At 37.2% G+C, this 19,121-nt stretch overlaps 1 protein-coding gene across 1 annotated transcript; it reads right to left on the reverse strand.

Annotated features, from left to right (window-relative positions):
• Window positions 1–1,039: 1,039 nt before the first annotated feature.
• LOC101219617 (endoribonuclease Dicer homolog 1) lies at window positions 1,040–18,955 on the reverse strand. The gene is made up of 21 exons (XM_011652310.2): window positions 17,189–18,955; window positions 16,976–17,089; window positions 13,509–13,719; window positions 12,989–13,383; window positions 12,681–12,912; window positions 11,782–11,954; window positions 11,574–11,696; window positions 11,324–11,484; window positions 10,788–11,021; window positions 10,544–10,694; window positions 10,283–10,465; window positions 9,865–10,026; window positions 9,599–9,694; window positions 8,869–9,497; window positions 8,521–8,621; window positions 8,231–8,430; window positions 7,238–8,158; window positions 2,500–2,664; window positions 2,053–2,426; window positions 1,446–1,970; window positions 1,040–1,342 (listed from the first exon to the last, which is right to left on the reverse strand). The coding sequence occupies exons 1-20, from the start codon at window positions 18,353–18,355 to the stop codon at window positions 1,793–1,795; spliced, it is 5,970 nt and encodes a 1,989-aa protein (XP_011650612.1). The 5' UTR covers window positions 18,356–18,955; the 3' UTR covers window positions 1,040–1,342; window positions 1,446–1,792.
• Window positions 18,956–19,121: the final 166 nt, after the last annotated feature.

Here is a 19,121-nt window from a genome sequence, read left to right on the forward strand (position 1 = left end):
AGCTATATTTCTATTTTGAAGTACGACTTTAACTATTAACTCAATTTTAGTTTTACGGTTTGGAAGTTATTTTTAAATGACTAAAATAAACTTGTTTCATATTTAAAATCACTAAAAACTATATTTTAAACCATTCAAAATCAACTTAAAAGAGGATTGAAAAGGTAAATTGAGTTAGATATTTGTGCAAAATAATAGTTCATTAAACTATTCAGGAAAAAAAAACAGGAAAATTAAAACGGTTGTATAATTAAACATATTTGTTTAAGCTATATTGTGTAATTAAGCACTCAAAATGGACACACACAAACATACCTGCATAGGGCTTATGCGCATCATCAATTAGTTACCAATAACATCTGTAATACATTTAGAAAATGTGAGAATTTATAATTTTTTATGATATGCAATTATTTATCCCCCAAATATGTATTGAAGTATTCCAAGGAATCTGGTGCGACAAAATAAGTGGGCATGTGCCGATCCTTTGCTAGCATCTCTTTCCTGAAAAGGGCAAACAGTGAATGACAGAACAGAGTGGGTGGTGGATTGCTTAAGTAGAGCGAACTTCAAAACCAGGGAACCGCCATGAGGGCCAAATTCATTTTACCAAAAAAATTATTATAATCTCACAATCACTTTGTGGTTCTCTACCAAATCTGGTAGATACAGGTATTAGTTGAAAGCGAAGTAGCTCTGTACAAGTATATTGACTTTTAGTTCATTTGACCATAGTACAACGAATTAAAATATTCTAATCTCAACAAAAAAAATCAAAGGTTCATATTGCAATCTCCGTATGTTATTCAAACTAAAGAAAAGAAATGGGAAAAGTCATCTATTAATTAGCATGAAACCATGTGATTCAAATTTGCTACCAGATCATAGCTTTTAAAGATCCCCCCACCCTTACCCAGGTCTGAAATATACACAAGTCAAACTGCAAAAAGGGTAAAATCAAACTCTTCCATGCCCCTACGCTGGATTTCATAATATCCATTCTTTATCATGACAGCAGTTGTGGATGTACAAGCAAGAGGGAAAAAAACGTAGGTATTATTGATATTATGTAAATAAATTAAATTGTCCGTAATTCATTCTATTTAAAACCCTTTTGATTGCGATTAAATAATGGAGTTCAATTTCTCACTCGTTCACATGAGATAAAGAGAGCGGATACCGTCCTTTTTTTTTTCCCTCGTTAGAACCTTTTTAGAAATTTCATGAACGTATGGGTATAAGAAATATGACGAGGAATTGTTTCACCTCTAGTAGACCAATGGACCCCACAAGCTTCCGATCAAATCTCTACTTTTGAAGTTTTCCCCCACCTCGTCTAGTCCTGCAACAATTTATGCAGAGTGATAAACCTTAACTCAAATTCAATCAATCACCTCCACAAGCCCAAATAAAAGGAAGAGCCGCGGATTCAGAAGTAAACATACCTTTTAAGGCAGATGATTTCTTTTACCTTCTCTCCAAATCCCCCTATTGTTCTTACTTGGTGGCAATGACCATCCCGATAGGCATAAAAGTGTGGTTGAACAGCCCGAGAAGAATAAGAACAAATGAAACTCATTCAAAAGTAGTATGGTTGTATAAACCGGAAACATCGGAGTTTAACTAGGCTTTTCAGTGGCGCTGATAGAAAATTTCACCATAAAATATTACAGACCACGAATATATCGAGAAGTGCCATAATTCAGTTGGGCATCCAAAATCAATCATCCAAGACTTCAAATTAGTCGTGCACATTTTAACACTATTCCTGTCCAAATTGGCACTGGTGCAATCACGAGTACAATTTATTCAGTAGCTCCAGCAACAGAACTGCAGCAGAATCCTTGGCCTTTTTAACACTAGGCATAGGCTCTCCCACGCATTCATCAGTCCATCCCTTGTCTGTAGTATTCACCCGCACGGCAAAGGTAAACCTCTTTGCATGCGCAGGGCCACCCTCATTCACACACCTATATACATGCAAAACCAATCGCTGTTAGCAATATTGTACTGTACTCAAGGACAGGAGTTAATTACAGACAAAATTGTCACCTATAAAATGGCATGGGCCAATTTCTACGTAGACAGATATCATTCAAGGTCTGTCTGGTAAATGTCTGATTGCCATTCTTCTTCTTTTTCCCATTGTCTTCAATTTTTTCCTTGGCATCATCCATTTCCTTCTCCTTTAAAACTGCAAGTGCATTCCTCGCAGCTAGTTTCTGTGCCATCTTCTTCTGAGGATTCTGAGCAATTCCAATCTGGACCCCATCAATGAAAACTTCTACTGTAGCTAAATTCCCGATGCGAGTCGCTTTGTACTCCAGACCTTCTGCCTGTTGTTGGCATCGCTCTTGCAGCTCACGAACAGGATGCATAGGAAGTGTCTCCGGAGTAACCATCGGATGCAACAGTGGTTGAAATACCTGAACACATAATATTTAGTAAAAAAAGAAACCAAGAAAAGAATATTTAAATTTGGGGGGGCGGGATACTAACCCTCCAGACAACAGCAGTGTCACGTCCACTATCAAGAAAAATAGCACCAGCAATGGATTCAACAATATCACCAAGAACTTTCGGAGCTTTACAATCTCCCAATCCAAAGGAGTTGAAACCAGGCTTCAATAATTCATCTTGAACTTCCTTCACGAAGTCCCTGATCTGCATACATAGATCGATCATACTTCATGGGTTTGGTTTGGTAACCTCAACCAATACAAGTCATTGTTAATGGAAACCATTTATTCCCTTTTTAGCACTCTGAATTTTTTCTCTTTATTACACTTTGAATATGTTTTTCTTCTTATTTATTCAAGCCGGAAAATGCTGCATAGTTTGAAACATTAAGATAGCATTTCCTTTTGTGAGATGTGATTTAGAATTACTTATTTTGTATTAGATAAAAGAATGTAAACTGAAAATAGTTTTGAACTTTTGGAATTTTAGGTGAAGAGAGCAAACCTCATAAAAAAGTTTCAGAGAACAAATTCCGATCCTCATAAAAAAGTAACATGCAGGCTTTGGATATTAACAATAGTAAGATAACATATCATCTTCATTCTTGTACTTTCGGTTTCGTTTCATTTTAGTCTTCTCAATATCAAATATCCAAATTTAGTCCCAATTACTTTTCATAAAGCTTAAGTTGGAATTTCTATTGTTTATGATTCATTTATCATTGTGTTTAATATGTTTAATATATTTGTAACTTGTAAGAGGATTTTCTCCTGTATAAGAACACCTAAATTGCACACAAACTTTTGCTCTTTCGTGCCATCCAAAATAAAAATTAGAAGAAAAAAAAATAATAACAGAGAATAATTTTGTTCCTTCAAATTTAAGGAAACATTTAGGGTTGTTTGAGTCGCTAAGTTGATATAGAATATCAGTAGATTATATGTTTGGGAGTTCATATATCTGTTTGAGATGCAGAATTATTTTGTCTGAGTTCATATGTCTGTGTTTGGAGTGCAGAGTTGAGTTCATATATCAAGAATATCTAGTGTAGTTTATTGAACTATTCCATATACTTTTGTGATTACTATTTTTGTTTTAAACTTTTTTATTCAATAATTCTACCCATCTTTGTTTGAATAAAATATGGATTCTTTCCTTTTATTGCAATCTTTGTCTTATATATTTTAAAGTTTTTCTTTCTTTCAATTTTTTTTGCAATTAACAACAATAAACCAACTACACTTTTCTTGCAGGAATATATTTAAATAAAATGGTAAACCACATTAGATCAAAACTTTAGATTCCAAATTTTTTTCCATGAATTTTATTAACATATTCATCTTTTTTTACTTTTTCTTCCTCATGTTACTCTCTGTATCTTACCTCTGTCCATTTTCTTATCATCGAATCTCTCCTCTCATCTTAGTAGCCAATAGAATATCACCACATTTTTTCAACAATGTCACTTTCAATTCCTCCAAATGTGGGAGATCATCAGACAACAAATCTCCGTTTGTCATTTTTGTTTTGAATTTTTTTCTTTTTTCTTTTTTTTCCTTCAACTTTTTGTCTCACCATTCTGCTACATACACGCCTTATCAAATTCTAAACACCAATGTTTTAAAAGGCATGAGAGGCGTATGCCTTGAGGCAGGGGGGCTTTCTTATGCCTCAAGGCGTGCGCTTCTGTTAAGAAAAAAGAGGCTTATGCCTCTGCTCATAAAGGCATACGCCTGTTGGTATGCGCTCTGAGGCTTTTGAGGCTAACGCCTCAAATAAATCTGAATGAATTAAATGGGAAGTGGTATGCGCTCAGCCGCTGGGTGCTACATCACCGCTGGGTGATTCTATGGAAGATCTTAGTAGTGATAAATGATAATCATAATGTGGATCAGTTTTGGATAGAATGTTGAGATTTTCTTCCTTTGTTGTGATTAATTATTAGGATTTTTTTCTTTGTCATGAATAATTTTGAGGATCTTATGTAATTTTAAGCAATATTATAATGTTAAAATATATAAGATTTTATGTTTTATGATTTAATTATGTTTCTATTAATTGAAAATGAGGCTTACGCCTCACAACACCTCAAGGTTTATGCCTTGCCACTCCGAGAAAAAAAACCTCGAGGCTACCTTAAGCCTCTAAAAACATTGTTAACACTCATTTGATATGTGAATTCATTCTACATATAATTACGGCACTTAAAGTAGACAAAATACAACTATTTATATAATCAACCCTACAACACACTTGAACAGTCATAGAACGTTATGTAGGGTTAATTTACATGACCATAAATAATAGAGACCGAAAATGGTCGCACAAAGGTATTTGTCGAAGTTTTCATCAATGGTGGATGATGAAATCCAAAATTGGTTGATAAAGATGGTCACACAAAGGTGGTCATCGAAATTGTAATTAAAGCGATTGTTGGACTTGGAATTGGTTGTCAGAGTTGGTCGTTGGAGGTGGTTGTCAAAGTTGGAAGAGAGAGTTAAGGTTAGTTGGTAAAATATACAAATTCAACTCCAACATTTAAAATTGATGGGCCAAACAATGAGCTTGTATATTATACCAACTCAACTCATCTCACATTGATGAGCCAAACACCCCTGGCAACTTACTCCTTCAACCACCTCCAACGATTACCTTTGCATGATCAACTCTGACGACTAGTCTAGGGTTCCATAACCACCTTCAAAACAACAAACTCGAACAAAAATCATCGTTGACAATCAATTTCAACAACCAACTTCGCACGACCAACTCCAGACTTCGATGCAAACTCTAATGATCTACTCCAGGATCACATTCGTGCTTCAAATTATGGTTTTGACAATCATCTACCACTACAAACTTCGTTCACAACCACCTTTAAAAATAATCAACTTCGACGACCACCTTCAACTCTGAGCTCCAACAACCACCTCCACCAATGAACTACAACAAAAATCATCATTGATGATCCGATGACAACCACCCCTAACAATCAGTACCAACATTCACCTTAGGCAACCAACAATGGAGAAAACCAACTCTAACGATCAACTTCAGCAAAGATCACATTTAGTGGCCAACTCTGACAATCACGTTAAGTAACTACAACAACCATTGTCCATCTCCAATGACCAACTCAACCAATAACATACTATAAAAAGAAAACAAATTGGTTTGGTAATTCTGCAGGCAATCTGAGAGAAGCAGTGAGCACCTTGAATGTTACTGTCTGCATCTAGTTATACTATGAAGAGGGCTTGTAGATCTTTGCCATTAATATCTTCCTGTGTCAAGGTTTCACGATCAATTGGAAATCCTTCAACATCTTTACTACCTGCACTGATGGGGAATCAAGCTCCAATTCCTTCTTTTTTAAAAATGGATGAGCCGACTGGGAGCATGGGGACCCTCTCAAGAAAGTGATCTTAGAGTTATCGACGTCCCCATCTCAAGAAAGTGATCTTAGAGTTATCGACGGTAAAAGAGGTGTGTTTGAACAATAGAATTGATTGAGAGGAAGATACTGGCCTGTTGGTGAAAGCAGGAAGTTGGGCACGAGGGCAGCAAACTCCTAACAGATCTGGATTGCTTTCAGACTTGGAGGAATTGGATTTAATCAGTGCTTCAGAGTGAGGCTTCACACGACTTTCGTCTAAAAGACTCGAATACACCAAAGTTGTACAACCTTTTCTATAATATTTCTTGAAACGCTGGGAGTTTCTTTGAATACAAAGGCAGAGCAACTTGTTGACTGGGGTGCTTCTTTTTTTAATGTTATCTGAATTATCTTGAGAAGTATTAGCAGCTGGGGAAGAGGTAGAAGGTAGGCAATGAGAAAAACTGGCCAGGGACACGGTTGGTGTTGAAACGTCTGACTCTTCTTCTTCCCTGTTTGTATACCAAAAGCCAGAAGTTACAGCTTTAGGAGATTTGGTGGAGCCAAAAGGCCGAGTGACATTAAATTGAATGGTTTGTAGTTCAACTGATTGGGTAGTGGAAGCTGAACCGTTAAAGGTGGAGCGGTTTTTTGAAGAATTGATGGCTTGGCAGCCATGTTTCTCTCTTTGACATTCGCATTAAAGGCTTATCCAGTAGTGACTCTTCCTCCCCTTCACGTGCATTGGACACCGCTGTTGTCCTAAAAATACTCTCTTATCTTGAAATTTGTTTTTAGAAATATCTATGGAGAGTTCAAAATTTTCCTATTGGCCTCCAGTCACTAAGTCAAAGAAGCTAAGTGACTTGAAAGGTTTTCTTGAAATGGACGGCTTATGTTGTAAACTTGGCTTTATTGGCTATATGGACATGGGGATATACACAGGAACCCGGAGCATGTGCAGGAAACTTTTGGTTGCTCTTTACCTTTTCCCAACAATACTTCACACCTCCTGACAAATATTTTGGCTGGTTAACCTTTTCTTCGCACTAACTTTAAAAGGATATTTGGCTTGCTTTAAATCATTTCTTTCTTCTAGATTCTTTGGGGTGCTAGAAATGGTCGCCTCTTCAGGAAGGTTTCCTACTCTTTCGATCATTTTTGGAACTTCTACTCTCTGCTGTTACTTCCTTGTGCAAGATCAAGCAACCATTATAGCTTTTCCTACTTAATCTCCACTTGGAGAGTTTATATATATATATTTCGCCAGTGGGAATTCAGAGTTTTAATTCTTTACTTTTTCATCAACAAATTTGTTTCTTTATAAATAAATAAATAAATAATTGAATGATACCCAAAGTATAAGAAGCAAATCAGACAAACAGTCATTACGTATGATACCTGCTTTTCAAGAGCACTTGAGCCATGCCGAAGATGGATATGCAGATTGTGTTTGACAGCAACTCGTGCAAAATTTTCATTGTTTACAGCAGCAGCTCGCAAGTCAGTTAAGCGGCCTGGCGGTAGATCCGTGTATGTAAAGAACAAGTGCCTAGTGATCAGATGATCTAAGACTGCATCACCAACAAATTCCAACCGCTGATAACACGAAACTCCACAAGATGGTCGGGAAGCATGAGTGATAGCCTCTACCAGCAAACCACGATCTTGGAACTTGATGTTCAGGGCACCCTCTAATGCATCAAAATCAACACTTCGAAGTATGCTTTCTGGAAGGTTTGATTGTCTTGTTCCACACTCAACCTCACCAGCATCAAACTCAACCTTAATCCCTATCCATTTCATAAGATGATTTGCAGCAGTTTTTCCCCCTTCAACATAATAAACTCCAATGAGTGCTTCCACAACATCTGCAAGAGTTTTGCTAGAAAGGACTCTGTAAGAACTAGAGTCACTTTCCACCTCTCTGTCCTCCACCTCTCCATCTTCAAAAACATCAAGATGGAGATCCATCTCGCTAACACCATCAGAATTGGATTTATCCTGATCAAAGAAGGATGATTCCCCATCCTTCATATCCTCGTCATAGACAGGAAGCACACCAGGAGCAGCCCATCGAGATGGAGCGAAACGATCTGCTTGTATATAAGATTGGAGTTTTTTGCTCAATGCATATTGATACAAGACCATGTTACTGACCATTTGTTGCCTCATTCTAGTAAGCTGGCCCTCGTGTTTTCTAGGATATTTAAGAAAAAGGAATCGACTAACCACCCATTTCAGATAAGCATCTCCCAGCAGTTCTGCTCTTTCATAGCAGAACGTCTCCTGGCATGAGGCAGCAGTCAAAGCTTCCAATATCTGCAGTTAACAGAATACAAATGTCAAAGAAGCTGGTAAAGAAAATGTCCCGGATCTTTTTTGTTATATTACCTTAGAGGCAGGAACAGGGTAGTTTATCATATGTTTTAACTGAATAGCAAGCAGCATGCTTTCAACTCTCCTCATGATAGATGGTAATCTCTGTGCCCCACGAACAAGTGATCCAGGCAGTGGATGTACCAAACACAGCTCTGGGGGGAGATAAACGTAGTATGTTTTGTCCAAAGTTTCTTCAGATTCATCTTCATGACCTAATCACATGAGGTGCTTCATCAGCCCAAAACTACAAACCAAATAAATAGAAAACAATGAGAAAGTATGGTGAAAAAATGACAGCATACTTTCTGCGTGTTCAAACCGAGGGGACAGGAGATTCTTGCAATACGAGACACCACGTCCTCTTATTAATGGCTGATGTTTATATACCAGTTCAACTCCATACCTGAATAAAGAAGACATAATAGCCAAATGCAACCCTTTTGTTGTGCAATAAGAAAGGAAAGCTTTTCCAATCTGTAAAGAACTTCCACAACATTATATTCTTCCAATAGAGATTAGAATTGAACTTTTCTCCCCAGCACAACATTAGCATTGCATTATGGCTATAAAGTCCATGCAAAATTGAACTACTTAAGAAACAAGAAGTTAGGCCAACCATAAGGCAATTTAAAAATGGAAATGTCCTATACTTTTGCTTGTAATAATCGGCATATGAGCTATATTCCAGGGGACCAAGATATCCTTCCTTCCTTGGAAAGGAGTTCTCAGCAGTTGTATCATAGCGTATGGAGTCCACATAAAACCTTTTCCCCGAGTGAGCAGCCGTTACAATCCTCCCTACCAAATCTTCCACAGCCATAGAAGTATCCGCCATCAAAAGTTTGCCTTTGGGTTGATCTGGGTGCCTTTGCAATTCAACATCCCCTCGATCAGGTACCAGACCAGAAGCCTTCACAACATCAAACTGTGCCACTGCTCCTCTAATACCATAGGTAGGATGAGATTTCTGTCCAAAAGCCATACCATGACGCAGTTTTCCAAATCCATATTCTCTTCTGTCCCCACCTAATGCTCGCTCATTTGTGCCAAGATAGACATCTGGCCGAGCACGCTGAAGTGGATTGTTCCAGGCATCCGTTTGAATTATTCTTCTAACCATAACCCAATCAATTTCTTTCACTGGATCTTCGGACTTATCACCAACAACAGGCACAAATAAATAAGCCTTAGCAGGATCCCAAGGAGTGGTAGTAGGTTCCACATCCACATCCAGCACAATGCTCATTAATCTTACATGAAAACTCTTGAGAGATGCCAACTGTACAATGCCACAGTTCAAATTTTTCACATGGGTCAATAGCAAAAGCCAACAGAAATTAAAATATATTGTTCAACGCAATAAGAAGATTGATGGCTAACCTGGCTCTCAGTAATATCACATAAACCCCTGAAGACAAGAGATGCCTTGGTAGTGATAGTTCGTGCAATAAAAAGATCCATCGACATCGATAACACCTGTCCAAAGAAAATGATGTGATTAAGTGCAAACACATGATTGTGTGCTTTGAACATTAATCTCATTTCTTTTATTACTGAAAAGGCTTGTTTCTGTTTTTGAAAAAAAAAATATGATTGTGTGCGAGAGAGATGAGAGATGCTTATAGACTAAAATTGAAAATATAAACCTCTGCATCCAGCTCACTGCCAAACAGTACTGCAAAATTGGAAACTTGAGTCAAGAACAGATCTTTAGAAGAACCAACGTTGACACACTGAACGGTGTACATATAAAGATGGAGGAATTTGGAATCACTGAAAGTATCTCTCCCCGTTAATATCCATTCTCCCTATAAACAGAACCATACACCCTCCGTTAAATGGTAAAAAACATGGGAAAACCCCTTCAAATTAAAAGTTACAACATATTGACTGACACAAAGTAGATGAAACAAGGAAAACTTCTCATTGCTATCCTGCACATAAACAACTCTGAAAAAAGTTCACATTTCAGAATTTAATTATCACAAAAAGGGTTGCTCTTCTAGTCACCTAGCATGTAAAAGAATTGGAAAGTATCCTGGACCTAATTGGGTAGAAACAAACCTGGAGAATATTAGCTACACCTTCAGGATAAAATTCCCTGTGCCTAGCAGTCCCAGGAAGTGGATCTCCATCATCATTCTGTTCAACTTTTTCCTTCTCCTCTCCGCTTCCTTTGTCTGGCAAGAGCATGTCAGTAAACGCTCCCATTTCATGGAGCTTTTTGCAAGCAGCCAAACAAACAGCCTGCCAAGTAGAGATGTTTAAGGTCATCCTACAAGCCTATATTGATAAACCTGGAATGAAAAATTTTGGATAGCATGCCTGTTGTGCGAGGCGCATTGAGCTGCAAATTGGACCTTCCAGATCCTCAAATGGTGCATTACAAGGAAGTTGAAGCTTGCAAGAGTACTCAGTTGGACCACCTGGTTTCTCATGCCTCACCATCACAAACTCAGGCCGAAGAATGGAATACCTAGTAATAAGAGAGCAGATAAAAATATATATTCAACTATCATCTAATAATACAAAAATGGGGAAAACAATTTGCGTAATATAAAAACAGAACCTGTCACTAGGCAGCTGCGAGCAGTAGAAATGGACAAGACCAACAGCAGAATTTAAGCTAACAACAGCACCAGTTGACTCAACTTGATACACAGTATCTGGTGTCGTGTCCATGGAAATCAACCTTGAAGTATCCTCAAGATGACTAAGGTCAGTTCTCTCGACTGCTTCTTTACGCAAAGTCTCCTCACTGTTTCTGGCATTCCTTAGAAATGCTGCATGTGATAAATTTCCCCTGTACAGCTTATGAAAACCTCAGTCTATTGACATCTACAGATATTTGATCCACCATAAAAAGACAGAACATAGACAGCCAATAAAGAATGATACCTCACCAACAGACAATCATCTAAAAAAGATATAGAACATGGGAAGTTTTTCTAGTCCATCATAAATGAATACAAAACTGGAAATTTTAGAATCATTATCATTAATTCAAGGACTACCGGTCACAAGAGTATTAGATGCATATGTAACTTGCCAATATTTACGACCCTAAAAGCTAGTGACTTGGACATACAAGGATAAAGGAAGTACCTCTCAACCATTAAAATATAATCTGAACCAGGCTTTCTTGCACGACCTCTAGATTGAATATATGCCAAGACTGTTTTTGCAAGGTCAAAGCGCATCACAACATTGCATTGTCGAATATCAAGTCCTTCTTCAGCAACACTAGTAGCAACTAATAGGGTCACCTGAAAGATGGACAATGTCTAGAATTATGAGAAGTTCAATCACAAAATCCACACTTTCCCATGGAAGAGTGTTCTATAATTGCACATACACGACCATCCCGAAATTTGGATATAGTGTCCTGCATTTGACATGTCCGCATATCTTGACTATTGTTGTGACCAATCAAGCTTGCACTTTTTATAAAACTTAGAGACGGAAGCTCTGCAAAGACCTGCAAAATGAATATGATATCACATATTGAAATAAGACAATGAGAAGGTGCCAAATCGAGAAAAGTATCTGGTGAAATAACCCACCTTTGGAAGAACCAAGGCAGACACAACCCTCTCAACAAAGATTATGGCACGAAAATCTTCAGTGTATTGATATTTGAGCAGGATTTTAACTAGCGATTGCACCTTTGGAGTCACTTTTCCATCAGCCACAGCAGCTCCTATTATCTCGTCTACATGCTCCCCACCAGATACCACTGTTGGGTACAAAATAAAGAAAAAACATTGAGAACATCAAACAATTACCATCAAGCTCTGACAGGAGAGAGTGATTGTGATCTGCCGCCTATGTAACACAAGGGCCAAACTTCTGTATGTACGACGTGATGTAGTAATGGTAGAATTAGGATACATTCATATTAATCTTGGTTTATATTAATCCTTGCTATCTCTAACCAAGGAGTTGATTTGTCATGAAAAACTCTTTGGTTCCCTTCAAACCAAATTTCAGCAAGCCAAGCTTTGACAGCATTATTCCAAAGTAATTTGGAATCTGATTTAAGCTTTGGTCCAACCAAAATCTGCAAGACATTTTCACGAAATACATTGCCAAAGACCCAACTTAAGTTAAATAAATCAAATAAACGAAGCCAGCACTTTCTAGCATAACATTTCAAAAACAGGTGTTGGAGGTCTTCCTTGTCAGTCATACAAAAAGTACAAATAGATGGACATAAACAATGAAAAGGGAGTTTCCTTTGCATGATTGAAAAACATTTTAAAGAACCAAACTATGAAAACCATCGACAGCTGTTTATCTAGGATTCTAGAGGAGAGGCCAATGACTAGAGAAACAAAAAAGGAGAATTTTTTATTCTATTTTCGGTGATCACCCCCATCAACTTGCCAAGTCACTAACTAAGAGCATGTGATCTAGTTAACATGTGAGTCCAAACAGCAAAAAGTAGTTCTATCATACACACCATGGCTATCAAGAAGTTCCCCCTCCTCGATCTCGTCAAGATTTGATCTAGTATTAGCGACGTCTTCCTCAGAAACTGAAGCTATACCATCTTTGTCAGAAACAGCTCCTTCTGATAGCTGGCATTGCAAGAGAGCGACTACTTTGTTCAAATAGGATTCCTGAAACTTGACGTCCAGTTGATAATTAGCCCTCTCATCATTCTGTAAAGCTGTTAAAAATGACTGAGCAACCTGCCAAAATGGTAGATGGGATTATTCTTCGAACAAGTTAAAACTATGTCTTGTCAGACAAACTTATAAATCAAACCTTGTAAGCACACCACTGACCCAGCTCCCCAAGCGCATAATTGATCGCTCTCAACTTCTGTATTAGATTAGCAGCACCATCACTTTCTGTTCTCTCAGAAACACCATAAACTTGCCGCAGCTCTTCCCTAGCACCAGCATCCCTAGCTCCCATAAGTTGCCATTTACTTCTCCTAGAACTCAATTTTGCAGCTTCCTCAACTTCCACTTCGATTTGCTTTATCAGTTCATGAAGGGACCACAAAGTGGCAGCTTTGTCATACTCCACAACAACTTCTGATGGCATTGGAACATGTTTCTCCAACTCCTTGCGATCTTTTATCGTGCAGACTGTGGAGTCTAATTTACTTTCAAGGTTACGAATCTTAATTGCACAGTCAATTTGGTTCGAAACACCTGTGTATGGCATATTTAAAGCAATAATAGTAACACAAAGTTCAAATAATTACTAACTCCTCAAAAAAGATATAGGACTTCAACATGGAAACTAGAGTTGGAAAAAGAAACCCAAAGTCGCCCACCTTTTAAATTAACAGGCGAAGCAGTCATTCCAAAGACAGATGGTCTCCTCTCCTTTGGTGTGGTATGATAAAACTCGGACATAACTAAGGAATAGGGATGCTTCTTAACAGCATGATGGCACTCATCCAAAATCAGCAGATTGATTGCTTCCATTTTTATTATGCTATGCCTCAAAATGTTCAACAGTATCTGCGCCGTCATAACCAGAACCTGCATTTGAAGTAAAGCACCACGTTGATCAGAGGACCATAACATGAATGGTCAAATAGAATTTCACGTATGTCACACATTTTAAAGTAACAAACTCCCAAATTTTAAATCATATATTGAAATGTTTTAATAATCAAATCGTATGTTTTAGCAAAATTCTTAAAGCTACACAACAAGAAACAGAGCATGTTTATACAAGAATTGACAGGTGATAAAAAAGCAACCCAGATAAACCTTAGCTTCCAAGAAAGATGAGACAACAGTACACATAATCCCTTTTTCATAAGAAACACACTTTCATTTTGAGAAACATGAATGCAAACAAAAGAACTAAAAACAAATTTAAAAAATAGCCCAAGAAAGGGAGAAACAAAGACTAAGCATACATAAAAGAAATCAAATCAAATAGTTATATCACTCTTTTTTCGAGTTTAATAAGTGGGGTGAGATGGCTTGAACCTTTGACCACTTGGTCGAGTGCATATGCTTTAACTAGTTGAGCAATACTTAAGCTCTCGAGTAGTTACAAACCTTCTTTTTTCTTTCAAATCTTTCATCGATATAACGAAAAGAGACTAACGCTTGAAATACAAGAACCCTTAAAAGGGAATATAAATGCATACACTGAGAAATTACAACAAAAAGATAAAAATGTTGAATATAGAAAATCTTGTCTTTGGAACGTAATTCTATTCATTAGTACATTTTCCTTTCTCATGTAATATTCTCTCCTTATTGTTATTTATTTTTTACCGCTAACTGTATTGCATTATTTGGCTTCTTTCCCTTTATATATATCAGGGCTGCACATTTTGATGTACTAACCAAAACTCTAATTTTGAATCAATGAATATCTTCCACAAAACGAGGAAAGATGGCTTTTTTTAACAAGAAAGAAGCCTCTTTGTTAAGATAATGAAATGAGACTAATGCTCCAAATACAATTGGAAACAACCAACATAAAACTACAGATCAGGAGGTGCACTCAGGCATCTCAACTAGGTTGACACCCTCGTAGCTCCACCATCATCTCCAGAAAGAAACTTACAAATAACATAAAAAGTGCCAAAATAATACATTTCTTGTATTTCAAACAGAGAGAAGGGTGTTCTTAAATAGAAAAACAACCTATTACAAAGAAGGAAAAAATAAATTTGCCAAATATAGTACAACCAATACAAGAAAGAAAATAATCAACACTCCCCAATCTTTGCCCGCTTGTCAATCAATTTGTTCAATTGTCACTTTGGAAGGCATTTAGTTAACACATCTGCAATTTGTTCTGTTGTTAGAAGATAGGGTATGCATAATACTCCCGCATCGATCTTTTCCTTCATAAAGTGTTTATCGACTTCAATATGTTTCATCATCTCGTGAAGGTCTGGATTGTGGGAAATGGAAATTGATGCCTTGTTTTTTTGGAAATGGAAACAAGCCTCTTTATAAATGATAATGAGACTAAAGCTCAAAGCACAAGAGTATTATACTAGAAATTGATGCCTTGTTTTTTTGGAAACGAAAACAAGCCTCTTTATAAATGTTAATGAGACTAAAGCTCAAAGTACAAGAGAATTATACTAAAAGCAAAAGAACCAAGGGAAAAAACAAGCTAAAACATAAACAAAGACTACAATCAGGATGGAAACCTAAAAACGAACCCGAATCAAAAAATAAACAAGCTAATCAAAGCCACTCAAAGACAATATGTCAGTAGAAAGCTAAATACAAAGCAATACTTAAACTCTCTCAAAAATAGCCCACTCAACTCAAATCAAAAATCTTGCACACCCAAATCTTCAAAATGAAAAGAGAAAGAGAATGATGCGAACAGCTGCCTCAAAGTTAACTTGCCAACAGAATCCAAAGCCCCGAGGTTCTCGAAATAGTCTTCTTCCAATCCACAAAAACTTGCCAACACTGCCATCAACTCATTACTCAAGTTATCAAAAAGAAATCGACTTTAGCAATGTCAGTTTCTGAAAGAACCTTCAACCCACCTTGTCAGAAAGTCCTTGAAAATCCTTAAAGCTTCCAACTAAAGTCCAGCCAACATCTTTTGAGCTCTATATGCTTTTTATGAATTCTTTAAAGCAGCTGTCTCTTCTAGATCTTGAACTAGTACTACGTCTGGACTAATTTCTTTAGAAAACTTCTAACAATCAGCCAGAATGTTTTTTGTCCAGATCCTCACGTAATTCAATAGCTAATCTTCAATTTTCAACCCTGACGAATATCCACTGAATGACCTGTTTTCCTTTGGATTAAGCTAAAAAGATTTCACAGGTATCCAATATGAAAGTCAAGATATTTTACTTTGGATTAAGCTAATATCTTGACTTGAATAATCCGCAAAAGCCTTGAAGGGGTAAATGCACTTTAGATTCATTTTGACATGATTGATTTCTATCAAATCAAATGGATTAACATAGCTGAATATCAATTGAATATGATTAAATGGAGCAACAAATCAAAAATAAATAAGACCTACTTTTAGTGTAAAGCATGAGTTCAAAAATTACAATCTCATTTAGAGGGAAAATATCAATTTCGTTCCTAAATGTTTTTTTAAAAAAATCTCAAGGGCATCTAGTGAATCAGAAACATGTATCAATCAAGTACATGATTTTTTTTTTTTTTTTTGGTGAGAAAACAAAACTTATGATTGATTTAATGAAAAGAGACTAATGCTTGGACTACACAATGAAACTGATATAAGAATAGAAATACTGAGAACGCAAATAAGCACACAGAATTGTGCAAAAATAAAGCTAATCAATGAAAATAAAAGCACAACAAATCAAACATATACCATGCACCAAGATGAACACCATGAGAGAGCAAAAAGTCTTGCAACTTCAAAACGCTCTAGTGGCGTGAGAGAATTGTTAGTACAAGATTTTTTTTTATATGGAAACGAACCTCTTTCTTAATAGGCAAAAAGAGACACGAGCTCAATGTACAAGATTAATGAAGCTTTAAAGAAACGAGACTTGATTTTTGTTCAAATTTGTGAGTTTTGAAATATCTAATCGATTGTTGATCTTATTGCACTTCCTTTTGCATAAGGTTTGGTTTTTATTAAAATTATTGAGTTTTGAGAGATACTTTTGATAATGTTAGTGGATGAATTAAGTGAAAATTAAACGTTTGTTTTTAATGGCAACATGTTTTTTAAGTTTAGGGTTCAATTTGACGAAATTAAAAGTTTAAGGAGATATACATGATGAATTATATGCTTACAAAAAGGAGCTCTTACCTGTTTGGTTTCAAATTCACGCTGCCACCTTCTAGCATCCCAAAAATCCTGACCCATTTCACCACAGTAATGACCTACTTGATAGCCAGTTCTCTCACGTATAACCTCAGCTTGCTGAAAGTACAGAGAATGATAATACACTCAATTTCTTACATAATGAACGACCACCGAAGGCAACATTGCTTTTTTAACACATGCTAATTATTTTTTTACCTGATAGACAAGTGGAACTTTGGGAACTAAAAAAACAGCAAGCATCTTCTTGTTTTGAGTTTGTAAATCATTGTAAATACTTTTAATGAGAAGAACGGCAATAAGTGTCTTTCCAGCCCCAGTTTCGAGAAAAGCTATGGTATTTTTCTTCTTCGCTTGTTCAAGAACATCCAACTGATATTGACGAGCTTGTTCCTCAGGAATTTTTTCTTTAATCTCCTTGGAACTTTTGTCTGCAGTTCCCTGGAATTCCAGGTTTTTGTCATTATCAGTCATTGCGTCTCTGTTGCGATCAGCTTCCCACATCCCTGAGTGAAAAACCATATCATTTGACCCTGATTTGTCCCTCTCCCAATAACCCTTTTGTTCCCGCTCCCTCAAATCCCTATCTCTTGCATCCTTTCCACCTGTACCATAATGCTCTCTCCTCCTAAAATAACTTCTTTCTCTTCTATCGATCTCATCACGGTCACGCAACCTCTTCCTAGTGTGGAACTTTTCTCTATCCCTAGATAGACACTGTCCCCTGTTTGAATAATACCTCTCATTGTTGCCATTGCTAATACGAGGTCTCTTGTTGCTTCTCTCCTCATTATCACAACCCCAACCTCGCAAGGACGTGTCATTAGTCCTCTCATGTTTTTTAACTCCATTTCTCTTAGGGGTTTCAACAACTCTGAGCCCTTCGCATCCATTTGGTGACTGGAACCCATTAACAGATTCATAGCGCTCGCAGATATGACTACCATTATCAAGATTATCCTTGCTCAGCCCATTACATTGAAGAATTTCTATCTGGGCACCATTGGATTGAACAGTTGAGCTATCGACCGGCATATCACGAACCCCAGATGCATCATTCTCAATAAAAAACCCTTCCCTCACGGTGCAATCACGATCGCCGTTACAAGTTACTGGGGAGAGGCTTCCCCCGTTCTTGATACTGTCAAGAAAGTGATCAATTCCACCAAAGAAATCGTTGGACAGGTTCTGTTGATCGGAAGTGTGATCAACTGAGGATCCAGGGGTAATAGACGCCTGGAAATCCACAAAATCGTTGATGTCGCAGGGGATGTCCTCGCAGGCATCGAGCCAGAAAGAAGAAACCCCCAATGAACATGCTGGCTCGCTGCTAAAACTTCCCGGAACCCTAGTCTCATCCTCCATAGCAGACTAGTATAACAGATAAATTAAAAACGAACAGAAACTATGAAATTTAAATTTCTGAAACTTGAATAAAAAAAAAAGTAAAAGGCATAAAAGAAAATCGAAAAGAAGACAAAATCTCTAGAAAAAGATAGAAAAGTAAATAAATATAGAAAGATGCTCGGCGGTGAATGGTTGACGCAGATAGAGCGGAAGCTGGGAAGCGGAGAGATAAAGAGAGAGAGAGACGCAGAGAGAGCGAGAGAGAGCAGGAGAATGAATTGCAGAAATTTAGGAGAGTGATAGACCGTACGAAGCACGCAAAAAGTAAGGATTTTTGGGGTTGGAAGTAGGGGTAGAGAAACCCTAAAAACCCATAAACTTTGAGCGCGATTCTTTGAGATTCCACGGGCTATCAAACGCCTTATTCTGCCTCTGTTAAATACTTGTTTGAATTTGACCCCACGCACTTTCGTCTTCCCCCCTCTCTCTCATGTCTCTGTCCCTCAGATTTTGCCTCTGCAACTTCCCCTTCTTCCTTACTCTCTCTCGAGCTCCTTCTGCTATACCCCAAACTAAGCACCCTCTCGCGGTTTTCCATTTTCCACTGCAAGAAAACAATATTTCATGATTAGTTATCTCTCTAATTCTTTTTTACTTAAATTTCAACAAAAATGGCAAAATGCCTCTCTAACTTTTGAGAATATTAAAATATATCTCTATATTTTTTCAAAAAACAATTGCTTTTAAACCTTGAACAATTATTCAACTATAATTATTACTATCC

This window comes from Cucumis sativus, chromosome 3, assembly GCF_000004075.3.
Source record: "Cucumis sativus cultivar 9930 chromosome 3, Cucumber_9930_V3, whole genome shotgun sequence".
Taxonomy (NCBI): Eukaryota; Viridiplantae; Streptophyta; class Magnoliopsida; order Cucurbitales; family Cucurbitaceae; genus Cucumis; species Cucumis sativus.

Coding starts and splice junctions, on each gene's coding strand:
- LOC101219617 (XM_011652310.2), bottom strand. CDS start 18,355: ATGGAGGATGAGACTAGGGTTCCGGGAAGTTTTAGCAGCGAGCCAGCA. Junction 17,090..17,188: donor AAGTTCCACTTGTCTATCAG/GTAAAAAAATAA, acceptor CTGTACTTTCAG/CAAGCTGAGGTTATACGTGA. Junction 13,384..13,508: donor TTCGCCTGTTAATTTAAAAG/GTGGGCGACTTT, acceptor TGCCATACACAG/GTGTTTCGAACCAAATTGAC.